The 17,461-nt window shown below is 40.4% G+C and overlaps 1 protein-coding gene across 3 annotated transcripts in view; it reads right to left on the bottom strand.

Annotated features, from left to right (window-relative positions):
• Window positions 1-17,461, bottom strand: part of CASR (calcium sensing receptor) — a 110,821-nt gene that overhangs the window by 40,837 nt on the left and 52,523 nt on the right. For 2 of the 3 annotated variants that reach the window (XM_045851403.1, XM_045851402.1), the window contains exons 2-4: window positions 7,433-7,858; window positions 5,483-5,789; window positions 382-1,260 (exon numbers count right to left, since the gene is read on the bottom strand). In XM_045851403.1, the coding sequence (XP_045707359.1) occupies window positions 382-1,260; window positions 5,483-5,789; window positions 7,433-7,617 (1,371 nt within the window). In that variant the 5' untranslated portion in view covers window positions 7,618-7,858. Of the gene's footprint in view, window positions 1-381; window positions 1,261-5,482; window positions 5,790-7,432; window positions 7,859-12,767; window positions 12,859-17,461 lie in introns of those variants that run through there. The other variant, XM_045851404.1, reaches the window with a different exon arrangement.

Raw genomic sequence — 17,461 nt, 5'->3', positions numbered from 1 at the left:
AATAGATACTCAACAAATAAGTGTTATTCACAATGAAACACTGTCTTTAACTTAAAGCATTAGAAAAACATCCTCCACTCAGTACTAACTCTGTCTCAGGATATTAAAAATCTTTTAGAGGACCTACTCTAGTGATGTTCTGAACCACTAGGGTAAAGAACAGTGGAGCTAAGGCTTTAAACAGATAATCAAATTAAATTACTATCAGTTGTTCAGAAGTCAGTTGGTCAGATGTTTGAAAGGGCAATTTGAATCCAAAGCTACATTTAGTGACCCTATTTAGAGCTTGTCTTTTTTAGGTTACCACTTTATCTGTCTTGCCCAAGTCAGTTGAAGTCTGCTTTATTACACGGAGAACTGCTATCTAGGTGAAGGATGTACCTGCCAAGCCTCAACCTTCTTGATGTCAGCACAGGAACCATTGGTGAAGAGCCCTCTCCCAGGTAAGCAGGTATATATATCTTGCAGGGCGTGAGCAATGGAGTAGACTGCTAAGTAGACATTGTAGGATATCCGTAAGTGTGTATAATCCATGTAAGGGGTCTCAACACTGCTGATGTTCTCATCCCCTGTACAGAGCGGTCGGAAGGAAGTAGAGCTGTTGCTTTTCTGGCCACCACCTTGACCTCTCAGAAAGGTGTCCATGGGTAAAGGTCCTTTAGCACCTTCTTGGAGGTGGCAGTTAAATGTTTCTTCCCAAAATTCCTTGGCAAAACCATTGTGGACAGACTTCCTGGGATGCACTTTCTGCAAGAATTCCCGGAAACCTGGGATCTGCCCAGCCTTCAGAGCAAATCCGATGGTGCCTCCAACCACATGGAAGTACTCCGGCATGGCGATCAAAGAAGAGCTGGCCCAGGCCTCACTGGCCAGCCAGATCCTGCCTGTGATATTGCGCCGAACAATCTCCTTGATGAGAGGTTCAAGGTCTGGGCCACTGGAGAAAACGACGATGACTTTGGCTGTGGAATTCTGGATTACCTCTACTACGTGCTGGATCTCTTCTTCATCAGAGTACTGGGAGATGAGCTCGCTGAAGTCAATGCAGATGTCCCTCTCCTCAGCTTCTTCTCGGAACTTCTCGATCCCTGGCCGGCCATAGTCATCATCAGCAGCAATGGTGCCCACCCAGTTCCAGCGGAAGTACTCAATAATGTCTGCCATGGCAGTGGCCTGGTGTTCATCGTTGGGAATGGTACGGAGGAAGGACTTGAATTGATTTTTATTGCTGAGGAGTCTGCTGGAGGAGGCATAACTGACCTAGAAAGAATATAGAACATAATGAATGAATGAGGGAGGTGCTAGGTGAGCCTCAAGGCTGTGTGGAGGTGGCTTGTGGAGCATTTATGAACATAATTTATCAAAGGTGTCAAAGGTGTCAAAGGTATCATGCAGACACAATAAAAGGGTGGAGACAGCTAGACTCTGTTCCTTCTCAGTGTGAATGTCCAAGCACCTGTCTATCAGGGAGCATTCTAATGCCCAGTGGGTGGGTCTTCACAATTCTACCTTCAAATATGGGTCTGGCCATAAAGTCAATCCAACAAGAGTAGGATCTATTTATTCTTTCAAGGAGAGTATATATGCACTGTTCCCTAGTTTCTCCTAACCTTCTCTGTACTGCCTCATGGGTTATAATATACCCATGTACGCATCTTCTGACTGTTGGGTCCTGGTTCTAGTCTGAACATTTCAGCTTCCCCTTTACTGTGATGAACACTCTGTCCATGACTCACTTCTGGAAGGTATAGGTTCCCTTTGGGTTGTGAACCTAAATCTCTTCAGAAGAGCCCCAAGGGGTTCCCCTTTCCTAGTCTGCCTAGTTTCTCTCTTCCCATCTGTTTCCAGTTTCCAGCTCTTCACTCTCTTCTCTCCCTCATCCCCCCCCTGGTTTCCCCACACTACTTTAGATAAAAGTACCCTCAATTGCAGTCATTTCTAAGAACTGTTTATCTTTTAGGCTCAATTAGCCATTAGGTTTATGAGGCTCAATTCTCCTGCATGCAGTAACAATGGCATACATCATTAAATGTAGCCAGAAAAGCATCCTTTCCTTTCCTGGCTTCTCAGTGGGTTCAAGTGACAGGTTTTTGATGTGAGTCTCTAAAACCTAGAGAGGCTGAAGAGGAACCCCGGAGGAGCTGCCTTGCTGTGTGTCCACTTTCTTAGACATTGCCAGCTCTACATTTGAGCATGGGTGTGGGCCACCAAGGGAAGAAAACTTCACCCTTGACAGTATAAGATCATTTCCTGAAGAAGTATCTGAATATCATGTAAAGCATTTCTTCGTACAGAGCTTCTCAGCTTTTCTGTCCCCCACTGTGGCAAACATAGAAGTTGGAGTCAATGGAAGAGCCTGACCTGCCCTGGGAGGGGATTCTCTGACCACCCTCAGCCCTGCCCAGCCATCCCAAACTTTGAGGGAATCAGTATGTTAGCAGGCTGTGGCCCATCTGTAGCACTCCTGTGTGTCCAAAGCACCAGTTAGGAAGTTCTGAGTTACTGGACCATTTCTTCTGAAGAGCAAAGCATTTTTATACTCCATGGAATTTCTTCTCAGTAATGAGGGATGTTTAATATCACTTGTTCTCCAGTTATCTAGACAGATTTTTAAACTTCTTAAGAACACAAAGTTAAAGATATTTGAGGGAATGCCTTTTTCAATATTTATCACCAATTGAAACAATTTCTACATTCAGTGTTTTAAAATGAATTTTCCAATATTTTCCTTCTTATTATGACAGTTTTTATATCAGAAACATAAAATTCACTGATCTATGAAAGAACTGGGCCAACCTTGCTAAAGGACAGGCATTTTTTTTATTGTTGGTGTTTGTTTTTTTTAAGAATTTTGAATTTGGAAGTTATAATATGAACTTGACAATTTTTTTCTTTGATCAGAATAAGCCCCTTCTTGCTCTACTCTGGGAGATAGATAAAATGAGGTAGTTAGATAAAATAATTTGTTGAGATGTTATTGTTTTTAAGAAAGCTCTACTTGTAGACCCAACCAGTAGGCTCCTGAATCAGGGTTTTGCAAATGAAAAACCTAGTTGGGCATTTTGTAAATCCATCTATTATTACTTACTTCCTGGTTGTTTGAAACGTGGGCCAAGAATAGTTTTAAAGGGATAAAAATAAAAAAACAAAAAATATCCCCCTATGTGTTTGTTTCTCTTAAAGAATGCATTCACATTTGTCCAGTTTGGGGGTAGACACCACCTTGTACCCCCTCCCCCTAAAAAAACCCTTAAAAACACACAACATTTTTTTTTATTGTAAAAGGGGAGAGTTTCATGGGTGATTCAGAAAACTGTCCTAACCACAATTACGACAGTTAGAATCGTCTAGCTTGTCTGCTTGTTTCATCCACTTGGTGGCGCGAGTGGCCTAGGAATGCCACCGACCCCGCCCAGCAGAGCAGCCTTTCCCAGCTCTGCCGCATGTTAGAACTGCCTTGGACAACTAAATAAAAAGCATTTATTAAAAAAAAAAAAAAAGAAAGAAAGAAAAAGAAAAAGAAAAAGAATGGCTTTGGGGAGCTTTCAAAATTGCCAGTGCCCAAGTTTCATCTCATATCAATGAAACCAGGATCTCTGGGTAATAAGACCCAGGCGTCAGTATTGTTAAAGCTCCCCAACTGATTCCAATGTGCATAAGAGCAACGTGCAACAGCAGAGAGCCATTGCTGGGGACACGCTGATAGCCATGCAGTGACAGATGGTTACTAGGCTTAGTGCAGTGATCACATTGTAAGGTATATAAATGTACAACCACTATATTGTATACCTGAAACTAATATAGTATTGTATAGCAACTACACTTAAATAAAAACAAAATAAAACAAAACAAGAAAGAAATATCAAGGTACATATGCAAGACATGAATGACTCTGTAAGATGCAAGGCCAGACTTTTATCTTCAGAAGTTCTGTAAAATGAAAAGATTATGATTTCCCTCTTAGGTATAATTAAAAAATACAAAACTAGACTAAACTATAAAATGAGTGTTAGAATTCCACTTAAGTTCTCATTACATTCTATTGTGACTGTTTCTGTCACTGATAACCATTATAGTCTTCTTAGCACTTTTAAAATTTAAATTCAGTTTAACGTTATCTTTCATTCAAACAACAAAAAATTAAAATCTTCCCCTTCATGTTCTCTCTTGATGATAGTAACATCTTATACCTGTTAGCCATGGGATAACTGTGCATTGAAAATAATACTGCACAATATTCCAAATGTACAAAATGCATATTTGCATTTTGCCCCACACATTCACTGATGTGGGCTTTGTTAGATCATTTTTAGCCCAAAAGTTATAGAGCCAGGGCTTCCCCGTGGGAAACACCTTTAATTCCCTGAAGTAAGGATTCGGGAAACGATGACAAGACTTTCTCAGTTGTCACGTGTATATAAAAGGATAATGGCTATCACCAAGCAAACAAAGACCTCACAACATAGAAATGTGAATTTATCAAGGGGGTTTCATAAACTTTAAGTATTGGACATCAAAAAAATAAATTTAAATTTGATTGGTTAAATGTGATTTATAATTTAATTTAAAAACTGATATAAGGAATGTATCACAATTGAGCTGATTCTCCCATCCATGGACATTTAGGTTGTTTCCAATTTTTCGCTGTTATAAAGTGAGGTCATAGACCTATAAATACTAACATGAAAAAAGCTTTGCTTTATAGTGTTAAGGGGGAAAATCAGGTTATAAAATGGCATTTAGAGTTTGCTAGGGGTGTTTTGGTGAAAAAATATGCAACTTTGAACAAATGTTTATAAAAGCACTTGCTTCAGTGAATGTGCAATTCACTGAAAATGCAGACATCTCCCCACCTAGGTTGAGTTCCTGCAAGGTAGAGTCTGCTTCTTCATGTGCACTCTATAAATAGTTGTTGAATGAAATAGAATATTTTCTAGTTCTAGAATGTGCAACATAGTATCTAAATTCCTGTTTTGTGAGAAAATATGCTTTGCTTCCCTCTGAGCTAAATTTTCAACCAGATGGTTGATAGTCAGAGCTGTTTAAGGGAATGGGATTAGGGACATATTTGGGGTTTGAAATAATGGATTTACATCATATGGTCTCATTTCTTTTAGTAAAGGCAGAAAAATGGTCATTTGTTAAAGGAATAGAGTGGGAAATAAAGTACTGAACACTTTGGGAAAAAATTTTATGCAAGGTATAAAATAAATAAGTAAAAGGTATACACAAAGTTTTATATAAGGTATATTTAAATGAATTTTTTAAGAGTTGTGAAGGTCTAGTTGATGTTGACATTGGGGGTCTTAGAAATCCCAAATGGTCATGACCCAGTGTCCCAGCTCATTTAAAGGTTGTTTGTACCCATGTAAAGCCAGAGAGAGGAAAAGAGCAAACTGTTTGGACACAGGGCACGGCAGTCCTCCGAGCCTGGTTCTCCCGGCCCCAGCCCATGGTGCCCTATCTCAGAAGGCCCGGGTACCTGTGGAATGTAGAAGAGCCCCAGCAGGTTCGCCACTGCCGTGGAGATGCCGGAGCCAGTGGCCCCCACCACAGCAATGGTAGAGGGGATGTGCTGTGAGCAGTTGCAGAACTCATCAAGGTTCAAAGAATCAATTTTGTTCTGGGCCACAAAACTCAGGGTGGCCTCCAAGGCTTTGGAAACGGTATTGCAAGTGTCGAATATCCTGTATCCCAGTGTCATGTTGGGGAGAAGGACCGGGCTGCTGTTTATCTCCTCTATGGCAAATATCATGGCTTGTAACCAGCGAAACCCCCGGAAATTATACCTGGAAGAAAGAAGAAGTGGAAGAAAAGTAAGGACTGGGCGAAGCTGGGTTGGAACCATGGCTCTGTTAATTTCTGGTTTCACAGGACTGTGTTCTCTGAGACTCAAGGTCCTCTCTGTAAATGGGGATGACACCTTCATAGAGTGGCTGCAAACAGGAGGTAATTATGCAAAATTTTCTGCATGGTGCTTCACAGAGTTAGGGAGCAATGAGAATGGAGACTATTATTAGCCTCATGCAGCAAAGAATTTGAATTAGCTGATGTGAGATACTTTAGTAAATTCAGAGATTTAAAAAGAAGGAGGACTAGGGAAAATAAAAATAGATTAGGATTTTAACATGTGAGAGCCCAAGAATAACCTTCGATTTGCAAGGTCATAAATTTAGAGCATGACAGTCATGGAGGTCAAAGGGGAAAGGAAAACAAGTAATCTCATCTTTCTAAACAAACAAACAAACAAACAAATAGTATGTACAGGAAGACTGTTCAAAAACTGGTTGTTTCTCGGTGGTGGAATCTGAGTTTTTAAATTGTGTGCTTTTGAATTATTTATATTTTCTATTTTAAAAACTGAGCATGGATTGCTTTCTAAAGAACGTGATTTTAAACAAAAATCAAGCAAATTAACACAGAGAAATAGGATCTGTGACATAGTTTTACTCCCTGAGGACTTGGCTCAGAGTGAGGGCTTGATAAATGTGCTGAATCAGTGTACCAGGTTCTCTCTTTGCATCGTGGGTTGTCCTGCTTGAACTCAATGACAGGCGGTGAGAAACACAATCCGTTCTACTCACTGTATCATTTAGGGTTGTAATGGCCCTGATCTAACTTTTAATGTGATCTTTTCTCTTAGTCCTTTTCTTTATGTTTCTAGTATTTAATCATATATTTAAAACCTACAAAGTTACTAAGAGATATAGAATTTTATTACATAAAAAACCTTTACTGCTAAACAAATTTTGTTATCTTTGTTTATTATAATTAAAAACATATTATTTAAGGCCAAGCTTCTTTCTTAATCTTATGTGGCACATGCACAACTGCCCGGCAGGGAACAACACACAGGGCATTTGTCACATGGGCTCTGTGAAGGATACCATCAGGATCAGTGAAATTCTACAGTTAGTTTTTCTGCATTCATAAGAAAAATGTGTATTTAATTTGTGAGCTCTCATTAGAACTGAAACAGAAATCTAGTTTTGTTGGAACGATCTTAGTTTTAATTTTCATTTTCCAGCTTCTGGGAAGACCAGGAACAGTGCTGCATCATTTTGGAAGTTGCAGACCTCATAAAGAAAGTGTTATTCTCTGTTAGAAGATGGGTCAAGACTCGGGGTGCAGTAATGGACCCTGATGTCCAGATTAAGAAAGGTGGTATACAGCCCACTGGACTCTGCAAATCCTATTTGAGGGAATTGTACCTAGTTTATGGATTTTTCTACTCAGCATCACTGACATTTTACTTTTGGAAAAAATTCTTTAAAAAAGTCAGGGGTGAGGAAATAATAAGTTTCAGCATGATTTCAAATCACCACTTTTGAAAAGAGAGAATGAAGTCTGAAAAATTTGTTTTTGGGTTTGGTACGGCTTGACTCCATCCACCAGAAGAGAAGAGACTCTTCAACTTGGCTCCTTTCCTTACCTGATACATTCCACAGACTCTGGCCTTGACTTTAGATCTTGATCTTTGGCTGCTACTCCAAAATGAATAGGAAAGAGTCCCCCAAGGATAATGTCCCCTTTCTTCTGGGCTCGCTGGTCGGGCCCGTAGGCAGAAGTGTGCCAGGTAAATGCCAAGAGGATCAAACAGCTGCTATAAAGCTCCATAGTTGTTTTCTCTCCAGAGAGAGTGACAAGAAGTGCTGGAGGTTTGGGGACCCCAGGAACGTTCCCCCTTGGTGCAGTTCACTCCCTGTGGTGGAGGCACATGTCTACAGAGCAATTAATAACAGAATGGAAGTTGTGGCGTATGAATTCCCAGTTTTGCCTTCTTCACTGTGGACTAGTGAGGTGGATGGCTCTTTAGTCTTTAGATGCCACATCATGTAGAGACTGTCTGTGATGCTTTCTAAAAGAAGAGAGAAACAAAGTGAATTCAACTAAGCCTAAATCCCATCTTGTTATGATGACTGCAACAGGGGGCTCAGGATTTCTATTTAGAGAGGCTGAAGGGTAGCAGGTGGGGAAGGCTTGGCTCAGGGTCTCATTTTTATGGCACTTCATATAAGATATAGAAAGCTTTAATTCCTCATGTGGGAAAAGGACTGTGTTCATCTGTAAGGGCCATGTTTTAAAGAGACCACTGGTAAGCTAAGGCCTCCCCGAAGTTGCCACTGGATTTTTATTCACTTATTCTTCCATGTAAATAATGTATAGAATTGGCATTCTTTGTTGAATAATAATATTAATTATACTTTATTCAGCAATAAGTTCTTATGGAAAATATAGAATGAGTCATATTTAAGTTTAAATCTGACTTTAAATTGAACAAAAATGACAGAAAAGGCCACATATTCTTTACTTATTATGGTAGGCCCCCCCCTTTTTTTGCCTCCTCATCACAGATCTCTGATTACAATTTGTAATATTATACTCCATAAACCTTTATAGTTTTTGAAAAGGACTCATTTAAATTAAGGGTCTGGTTATGTTCTACAGAGCTCACCAGCTGGATCCAGGGAAAGTCCTGCTTTGGCACAGCCATCCTAGTAGGAACTCGCTGCTTTTCCTGCCATATCATCCCCTCTGTGGATGCATGTTGCACATTGATGTCCCCTAACTAAACTGCCTCTCCTGAGTTTCTGGCCCAAGCCTCCAACCATCAGCAAGACATTTCCACTTGAATGTCCTACAGGAGCTTCCAACCTAAAATCTCTAAACTCACCTTCCTCCCAAACTTGTCCCTCCCTCACCATTTTCTCTCAGCAAATGATATGCCATCCACAAAGACACAAAATAAGAAGTCATCCTTGCCTCCTCTCTCTTCTCATCATTGTCCTTCTTATTCAAACAAGCACCAAGTATCATAGATTCTACTTCCTCAATCTCTCTGCAATCCAGCCACTCCTTCCCATTTCCAAGGCCATCTGAAGTCCACCACATTTCTTGCATGGATTTCTGCAAGTATTCCTTAACTGGCCTCCCCTTCTATAGTTTTTCCCTTGGCAATCCACTGTTGCAAATCTTTGGATGCCATGGATCAAGTGGTTTGAAGCATAGTCCCTGGAGTTAAGCCTGGCTCTGAATCACAGTTCCACTATTTCCTAACATATGACCTTGGGCAACTCACTTAACCTCTGGGATCTTGATAAAATAATGCACAGAGATCCATTAGCACAGCTTAAAGAGTAAACTTACAGAAAATGCCAGCTGTATGAGTACTTTTCCAGCCTCACTCTTGCTAGTCTTGCCTTTGAACTCCACATTCCAGCCATAGTGAACTTTCTTCAGATTTTCAAATATACCAGGCTTCTTTTAAATCCCCACAGGCCTCATACATGCTGTTCCCCCCTCTTGGTCCCTCTGGCCTAAACTTTGGAAAATAACTGCTTATCTTTGAGCTTTCAGATGCCCGTAACTTTGGAGGCATGGCTGAGGGGTGGCAGGTGGGGAAGGCATGGAGAATTGCGGGGCCTTTGAATAAATGCAGAAAGAACTCTGAGGCAGACACAGTCTTGGGCCAAGGTGAACCTACTGCCTGGGGAGTGGAACACAGACTGGATCCCACCTGTGCCAACACCTCAGATGTGCAGTAAGCAACTTATAGCACTCTTCAAGGAAGCCTTCCCTGAACCCTCAGACCAGGTAGGTTTACCTGTTACAGTCTTTTACATCTTGGGTCGTGGAGTTCCCTTCTTGAAAGATTCATTACACTTATTATAATTATGTGCATAAAAGTCTGATTCCAGAGCCCATGCTCTTAATCATTGTCATAGGCTTCCCCTTGCCTCTTAAGATCCCCAGCCCCTCCAACAGCCATTCTAGATCAGGGTACTGAGCCCCATATGGAAGGAGCACCCAGCAGATACTCAGCATTCATGGAATTGCCTCCAGTAGTGACTGAACACCCATGACCAGCCTAGTTCTCTAACTCCAGTCCTGCTCTTAGGTTTTTTGGCTTCATTCCTTAAGCCTTTGTCATCTATTCAGTCATACATTTAATAAGTACCTGACCTAAGGCCCGGGAATCTAAGGTAACAAATACATGTGAGTGCCCTACCCTCAGGAACCCTCAGTCCAGGGGCGGGCACACTGGTGTAGAGGATCGCAATTTATCTCAACAGCAGAAGTGGCAAAAAATATTACAACTTTGTTTTCAATGACTAAATCCAACTTTTCTCCCAGCATTTAGCACAGTATGTGAAATAGTAACTGCTGAATGAATGTTTGTATGAGTACATTTTCAAAAAGTACTTTGGAAAGAGACAGACATGAACATTTATTGACCAGTCATGAAATCAGGTCCTTTAAACATGCAATGTATTTGAAACTCCACAATTTTAGAGAGGGCAATACCAACTCTACTTTCTAGTTAGGGCATTAGATTCTCCAAATAGCTTACTCAAGTGAGAAGTTTTGGTATTTGAATTAAGAATGCCTCAAGAACTCAGCATTTTAAGGAGTCCTGTGCAGTGTACTCATTTAGGGGAGGGAACACTATAACTGGCTAGGGTAAGTCACAAAGACATGTTAATTTTTTCCTATGAAAGATTAACTACTCAGAGAAGTTTATTAACTTCATTAGTCTTTTCAAGAGAAAATTCATGGCAAGAAGTAGTAGATTGAAAGAGAGATTTCAGGTCAATTTGCAGTAGTTAACTCCACCAGTCTAATGTAGTCTCCAACGCACACTTTTTAGTCTGATTACTAGGTTACCATTTGCTTTCAAAGCTGAGAATCATTCCAGATCCTCCCTCTCTCTTTCCTCCAATATCCAATCCCTTTGTCTTGTCGATTCTATCATCTCTTCCCACTCTGCCTTCCCCCATCCATTCCTTTTGTCATTGCATCACCCCAACCCCAACTTCCTTGTTGTAAAAGTTTTCTTCACTCCCCTCATCTCCTAGATATGGACAACCAGAGTAGTACCAAGTGTGATTGTAACACAGTGGATTAACAGTTGGAGTTCATCATTGTCACCTCAGCCTGCAATAGTTAGAATACAAAAATTCTTGAATAATCACTAACACTTCAGTAATAGTATCTGTGATACTATATATGATAATATATGATACAATACTAACTGTATCCCTCATATCTATACTCCTTTTGTGCCACAGTAAAATAGTTTTTAGTGGGATAAGTGGTTGTTCAAAATAAAAAGACTACTTTCCTCAACTTTTTAAAAAATTTTATTTTAATCGTTGTTCAAATACAGTTTTCTGTCCTTTACAACTTCTTTTATAATTATGCGTGGTCATAGGACTAAGTTTTGGCCAATGGGATGTCAGTTACAGTGCCCTGTAGGCATTTTCCAAGAAACTTTGCTTAAGAGAGAGCTGGTGTTTGTTGTAGTCCCTTCATCCCCCTTCCTTCCAGTCTGCTGCACGGATGTGAACGTGACCCTCGGAGCCCATCCTGCACCATGAACTATATCTTAGGGCACAATGGTGCCATGAGGGGAGGATTTCATGGAGCAGAATGTCCATAGCAGGCTGTTGCTGGACTTTTACACCACAGAGGAGAAAATCTTCTAGCTGGTTTAAGCCATTGTGATTGTATTTTTTCTTACTGAAACTACATTAACTGTATCTATCCAAGAGTCACAAATAAACTCATTTTTTCTCCTTATTATAAGTTTATTTCATTTAAATCATATATAATCACATTTGCCTTCCTGCAAAAAAGAGTATTGTAAACACAAGCTAAAGCTTTATTTGTCCTTTATCTCAGTGGCAGGTACATTTAGAAGAAGAAATGACCCGTGGACCAGCTGGTTTCATGTTTAGAAGGTCCTTGAAATCGTGGAGTGTTTCTGTACTGACAGATGAGTGATTTAGCATTGAGTTCCTCATCCAAGAGACCTGGGAGGAAAGGCCAGGGCAGACCACTCTATGGTTCCACAGGTTAGTGAATCTGTAAATTCATACAATTATTTATTCATTAAAAAACATTTATTGAGCTTCTTTGTGTGCTAGACACCACGGAGTGTAAGGCATTTGGGGAAAAAGTTGAGACTGTTACCTTCAAGGTGCTCATGACTTAAAAAGAGACAGAAAGATGTATTATAATCACAGTGATGCAAATGCTAAAAGTGCACAGTGAGGCACTAAGTGTCGGGGGAGCATGGAGAGAAGAGCGATGTTCTTTCTGGTGGCTGCCAGGAGTGAGAATTAATTCAAATAGGGACTGGAACCTTTCTGAGAGTAGGGCCGATCTCTTTTCCTTATCTTTGTAGCCTGAAAACAAGCACTGTGCCTGGAACTTAATAGATGCTAGATGAATGGGTGAATGAATGAAGCATGATCAGAATAAACTAGGAGCCAGCCGAGCAATTCTCAGAATAGGGAAGGGGTCACCCCACAAGACTGAAGGTTACCAAAGGCAGGGGCTTCATCATGATCCTAGTCGCACCTCCATAATTGAACAAGGAACCTGGTAATGAATGGATGCTCAAAAAATACCTGTTTAACTTGTATCATCCAAGTTCCAGAGCTGAGGACAAATTAACAGGGGATACAAGGCAAGGTTAGAGTCAACACTGCAACATGTCAGTTTCTATCAAAATGAAAGCCACTCTGGGCTTGAAAATTTCTGGCAATTGTGTAATTCTAGGGCAGAATGATTTTGTCCATATTTCAACTAGAGAAAAATCAAGGCATAGACCTTTGGAACATAAAACCACTCAGTCAATTAGAGGCATGGCAAGGTCAAAAACTGTAGTTTTCACTTCTTAGACAGCAGAAATTAAAACTCTAGGTTGCCTAGAAAAAAGGTGATTATGAAACCAAAATTTATTTTCAATAGAGATTATTTACCTTCTTAGGGGGAGTATACTGATTTGTGCCTGGGTATTTGTGCTGTATCTTTGTCTTCCCTTGTCACGTTCATCACAAAGAATACAAACAGTAAGGTGTGAAGCCTGTTGTAGAAAGGTGACAAGTGTATGTTTTAATTAGGGTAGACAGGGAAAGCCCTAAGAAAGCTCAACCCAAAATCTGTGTACCTGGCTACCTAGCTCCAGTCACTACTTTTAATTTTTTTTTTTACCTCTTGCTGGGCACATCCACACTGTGGGTTTTTATGCACACCTGGTGCACATTTGCCAAGGAATTAGGGACATCTTGCTTAAAACGAGGGTTCTCTTTCAGCACCCCAGAGCGGGGAAGGCAGACACAAATTTCTGGTCACACTTGACTGCCTCCCTCCAGGCCAGCTTGCCTGCCCCCAGCCAGCTGCACTGGTGTACCCTCCATCTCCCTGACAACAGGTGTGACTTTTGGAGAGTCCATGCCTCATTTAGCCCTGGTAATGGCTTAATTGAGTTGGAAAAATGCAAGGACAGGAGCGTGATAAAAACCAGCTGAGCTGGGTTCCTGTTAGTCTTTGGAAAAAGTTGTCAGGGAAGGGAGGAGAAAAGATGAACTAGGATGGGGAAGAGCAGCATGGGGCACCTAGCAAAGTGGGGAGAAACAGCCAAGACAAAGCAAATAAAGAAGATAAATAGGAGAGGAAACAAACACTTATGATGTACTATGAGCTCCTAGAGGACAGAGCCTGGGCTGTCTCATTTGTGGCCTGGAATGCAGAGGGGCTCCCTAAATGATTGAATGAATGAATGCATGTGTGGAGTGTGAACACAGGATAAACTATCTCAGGAGTCTATGAGGCTATCTCAAGAAGAAAGAGACAGAAAAAGAAAAAAGATATAGAATGGAATTTTAGAGGTGGGGGGTAAAAGTTCAAGGTTAAAAATGATGAGAAATGCTCCAGAATCTTGTGAGCTGAGCTGTATGCTGGCTTCGGGCTTGGATACGGCCAAGGCCTGTGTTCCCCGACAGACCTGAGTGAACTCCTGGGGACTTGGGCCACGAGTTAAGAAATTTGTTTTCCTGAAACATTTCCCTTAAATTTGCTCTGCTGATGGATGTGTGGATACCCACAGGCTTATTGAAATGGTTCACATGAAAAGCAAAGATATGCAAGTCATGATGTCATCAAGAAAAATGCCAGAGCTTCAAGTCCTACAGGAAAGAAATATTTCTGTGGAATAATGTTCCAGTGTTGCTTTTGAAAATCACCAAGGAGCCCCAACTACCCAGGGTGGTGTATTTTCAGTCAGATGTGCCAAAATGTGCCACTGCAAAGTGTTCTGGGGGTAAAGTAAATTTGGGGATTGATGCACGCTCTTTGCCACAAGGGCACATTCGCTTCCAAAATGCTCTGAGGAGTCCTGAGTAAAGTCCTGTGTAACTCCAACCTGCTCATTCCCAGATTTATTTTGGTGTTGAACACTAGAACCCCACCCACAAAGGGCACTCCCACCCCACAAAGGGCACTTGTTCCAATGCTGTGAAACACAGGCTTGGGGAATGCTGACCTAGTGGAAAGCATATAATCCTTCACCTGAGCCCCTTCTGGCTTCTTTGGATGTACTTTTGAATGGGGAGCTATATCTGCCTTTGATAGGAAATTCCAAAGGGTGGTATTAGAAAGAAGGGAGGACTGAGGTGGGATAGGTGAACGCTGATGCATACTCCAGTCATTCTCTGGTCTCAGGCATTTATCCCCACTTTCTTCTTAACAAGCTTGCAAACCCAGCCTTTCTCCCTCTTACTTGCAGCAACCCTGTTCCTGTAGAGTGCCCCCCTACAAGGACCAGTGGAACATGCAGTGATACACAAACAAACAAACAAAGCCAAAGGAAAAAGCACCTTGATTTGTACTGTTTCCTGAATGCTCCCACCATGGCAGATTTCCAGGTACCATGGTTTAACAACCAATTTATAAAATTCCCTGACATTTAACCATTGGCTCTTGTCCACCGGTGGAAGCCTGCTCGCTCCAGCATACCCCTGGGACGTACCTCTAAGCAAGTGGAAATACTGGTCTTTCTTGGAAAAACTGGCCCAAATTGTTTGATAGGCTTTATGAATCTTCCCCCTTCTGTTCTCTCTCTGCTCTGACCGTTAGGAAACTGCAAGCCAACTCTGTGGCACAGCTCCCTCTATCTTAGCACAGCTAAGATAGAAACCAAAAGGTATGTTTTTGTGCTTTAATATTATTCATAGAATTACTTTTTTTCTTCCTGCTCTTATTTTACCCCAATTTCCTCACCTTATTAAATTTTCCATTTTCATAAATAATGACAGGGTATACATACAAAAACAAACAAGTACACAAATCTGGAGTTTTACGGAGGACAATAAGAAGGGTCCCCAGGGAAAACTTCCTGTGTAATCGAAGTCTGGGAAAGCTATCCCTTGCCTCCTTAACTGAGTGAGTAGATTTGAGCAGACTATTTTGGGACATCAGGTGGTTAATCTGAAACACAGAACTTTAGAGGAAGAAGGGAACTGGGAAGTTTATCTGGTTCACACTGAAACCTTCTGACACAAAGACTTTTGCCTCATGGTGGTCAAACTTACTATGTGTAGGCGTTGGAACTCAGAACTCATTGAAAAAACTGAATGAAGTTTGGCAATGAAAAGGAAGTCATTTTATTTTTTCTGATTTGTCAGTGCTCCCTAGTGTGACTTAATTACATCATTTTAGGTCTCCAGAAGACTAAGCTTACTTTCAATTATAGCATAAAATGTATTCTGGAAATTCTTGAACTTTTAATTGAACCTCAGGTGTACAAACTGAATTAATCATAATCCTTGATTGGTGACATCACTATCATTGATCCATGCCTGGTCCACTTTTATTTCTTTATTGTTATTTTATTTACTTCTTTTTCCTGTTCTTGTTCCTTTCCCATTTTTTGCAAATCAAAGTTTTGGTACTTTTCTCCTCAAATTTTAAGTGTTCTTCATATATTGTAAATATTAGCCCTGTATCTGTGATATATGCTGCAAATGTTTTCTAGTTTGGCGGTTCTTTGTCTTTACTATGCAATTTAAAAATAATACTATGTAGTCAAATTAATGAGTGATTTCTTTTATTGCCCTTGGATTTGAGTCAGTGTTAGAAAGCTTTACCCTATACTGAATTTATAGAGGAATTCATCATATTTTTTTCTAGCTTATTTATTAAATTTTTTCTAATTTTTTTACACTTAGTTCCCTGATCCGTGCAGAATTTACTTTTGTGTGTGGTGTGAGATATGGATCTAATTTTATCTTTTTTCCAAGTGACTATCTTGTTGTGCCAGCAACATATATTAAAAAGCACATCTTTGCCTCAGAGACACCATTTTTATAATATCCAAATTTATTTAGATCTAGCTTGTAACTTTCTATTCTATGCTACTGGTCTGTATGTCTACTCTTATGGCAGAGTAGCACCCTGTTTTAATTATGGAGGCTTACAGCATGGTTTAATACAGCATGGATCTAATAGAGGGCTCAGTCACATTTGTAGTTTTTATTTCTTAGTGTGTGTCTGGCTATTCCTGCATGTTTGTTTTTCTTTATGAATTTTAGCATCAACTTGACTAGCTCCATAAAAAGAAGCTTAGAGATATTTTCATTGGGATTTTGTGACATTGACATCTTTATGATGTTGAGTTGTCCTATCCGAAAACAGGGTGTCTTTCCTTTTGTTCAATAATAATTTTGTAGCTTTCAGCAGTATTTGCTCTTCAAGATTTTGCACATTTTTCTTAAGTTTATTGCTAATACTGATTTTGTATTGCATATTAATTATACAAGGGGGACTCCCCCCCAAAACCAGAATTATCTTCTGGAGGGTGGGCCCCTTGTAGAACAGGCTTCCCCTGCTAGGTGAGTGTTCTAGGAACCCACCTCTATCAGTGTACCAGCTGGTGTTGTTGTGAGAGACTGTATTCAGCTTCAGTGAATTTTTTTTTGAAGACTCTTTGAAAATGTTTGCTCATTTCATGATGGGTGATTTACAAGCACATGATGAGCTGTCAGCAGATTTTGACCAAAACTGGCCTGACTCCTGTGCCCCACCCTCCCTATTCACTCAGTCTCGCCCCACGCAATATATTTTTTGTTTCCCCAGATGAAAAAACTCCTAAAAGGGAAATGTTTTGCCGATGTGGAAGAGGTGAAACAAAAAGCAGCAGAAGCACTATAAGGCATCAAAATCGATGAGTTCAAAAACCGTTTTGAGCAGTGGAGAAAATGTCTCAATGGGTGTATTGGAGAGTATTTTGATGGTGACTGAACTTTAAACCTGTAAGAATAAATACACATTTTTAAAAAATAAATAAAATCCGCCCTGGCTGGTGTAGCTCAGTGGAAAGAGCGCGGGCTGCAAACCAAAGTGTCACAGGTTCGATTCCCAGCCAGGGTACATGTCTGGGTTGCGGGCCTTGGCCCCCAGCGACCCCACATTGATGTTTCTCTCTCTCTCTCTCCCTCCCTTCCCTCTCTAAAAATAAATAAATAAAATCTTAAAAAAAAAGTATGGATGCCTAGTTTAAAATAAATAAATAAATAAATAAAATCCGTTTTTTGGGTCCCCCTGATACCCCACTGAGTTCTTTGTTACTGAAGTTATTTTTATTGTTCATTGATTCTCTAGTATTTTAGAGATATTT

This window comes from Phyllostomus hastatus, unplaced genomic scaffold (assembly GCF_019186645.2).
Source record: "Phyllostomus hastatus isolate PE091 unplaced genomic scaffold, TTU_PhHast_1.1 phas_contig_86, whole genome shotgun sequence".
Lineage (NCBI taxonomy): Eukaryota > Metazoa > Chordata > Mammalia > Chiroptera > Phyllostomidae > Phyllostomus > Phyllostomus hastatus.
Note: the sequence above shows the minus strand (reverse complement) of the source record. Positions and strands in the feature narration are given on the sequence as shown.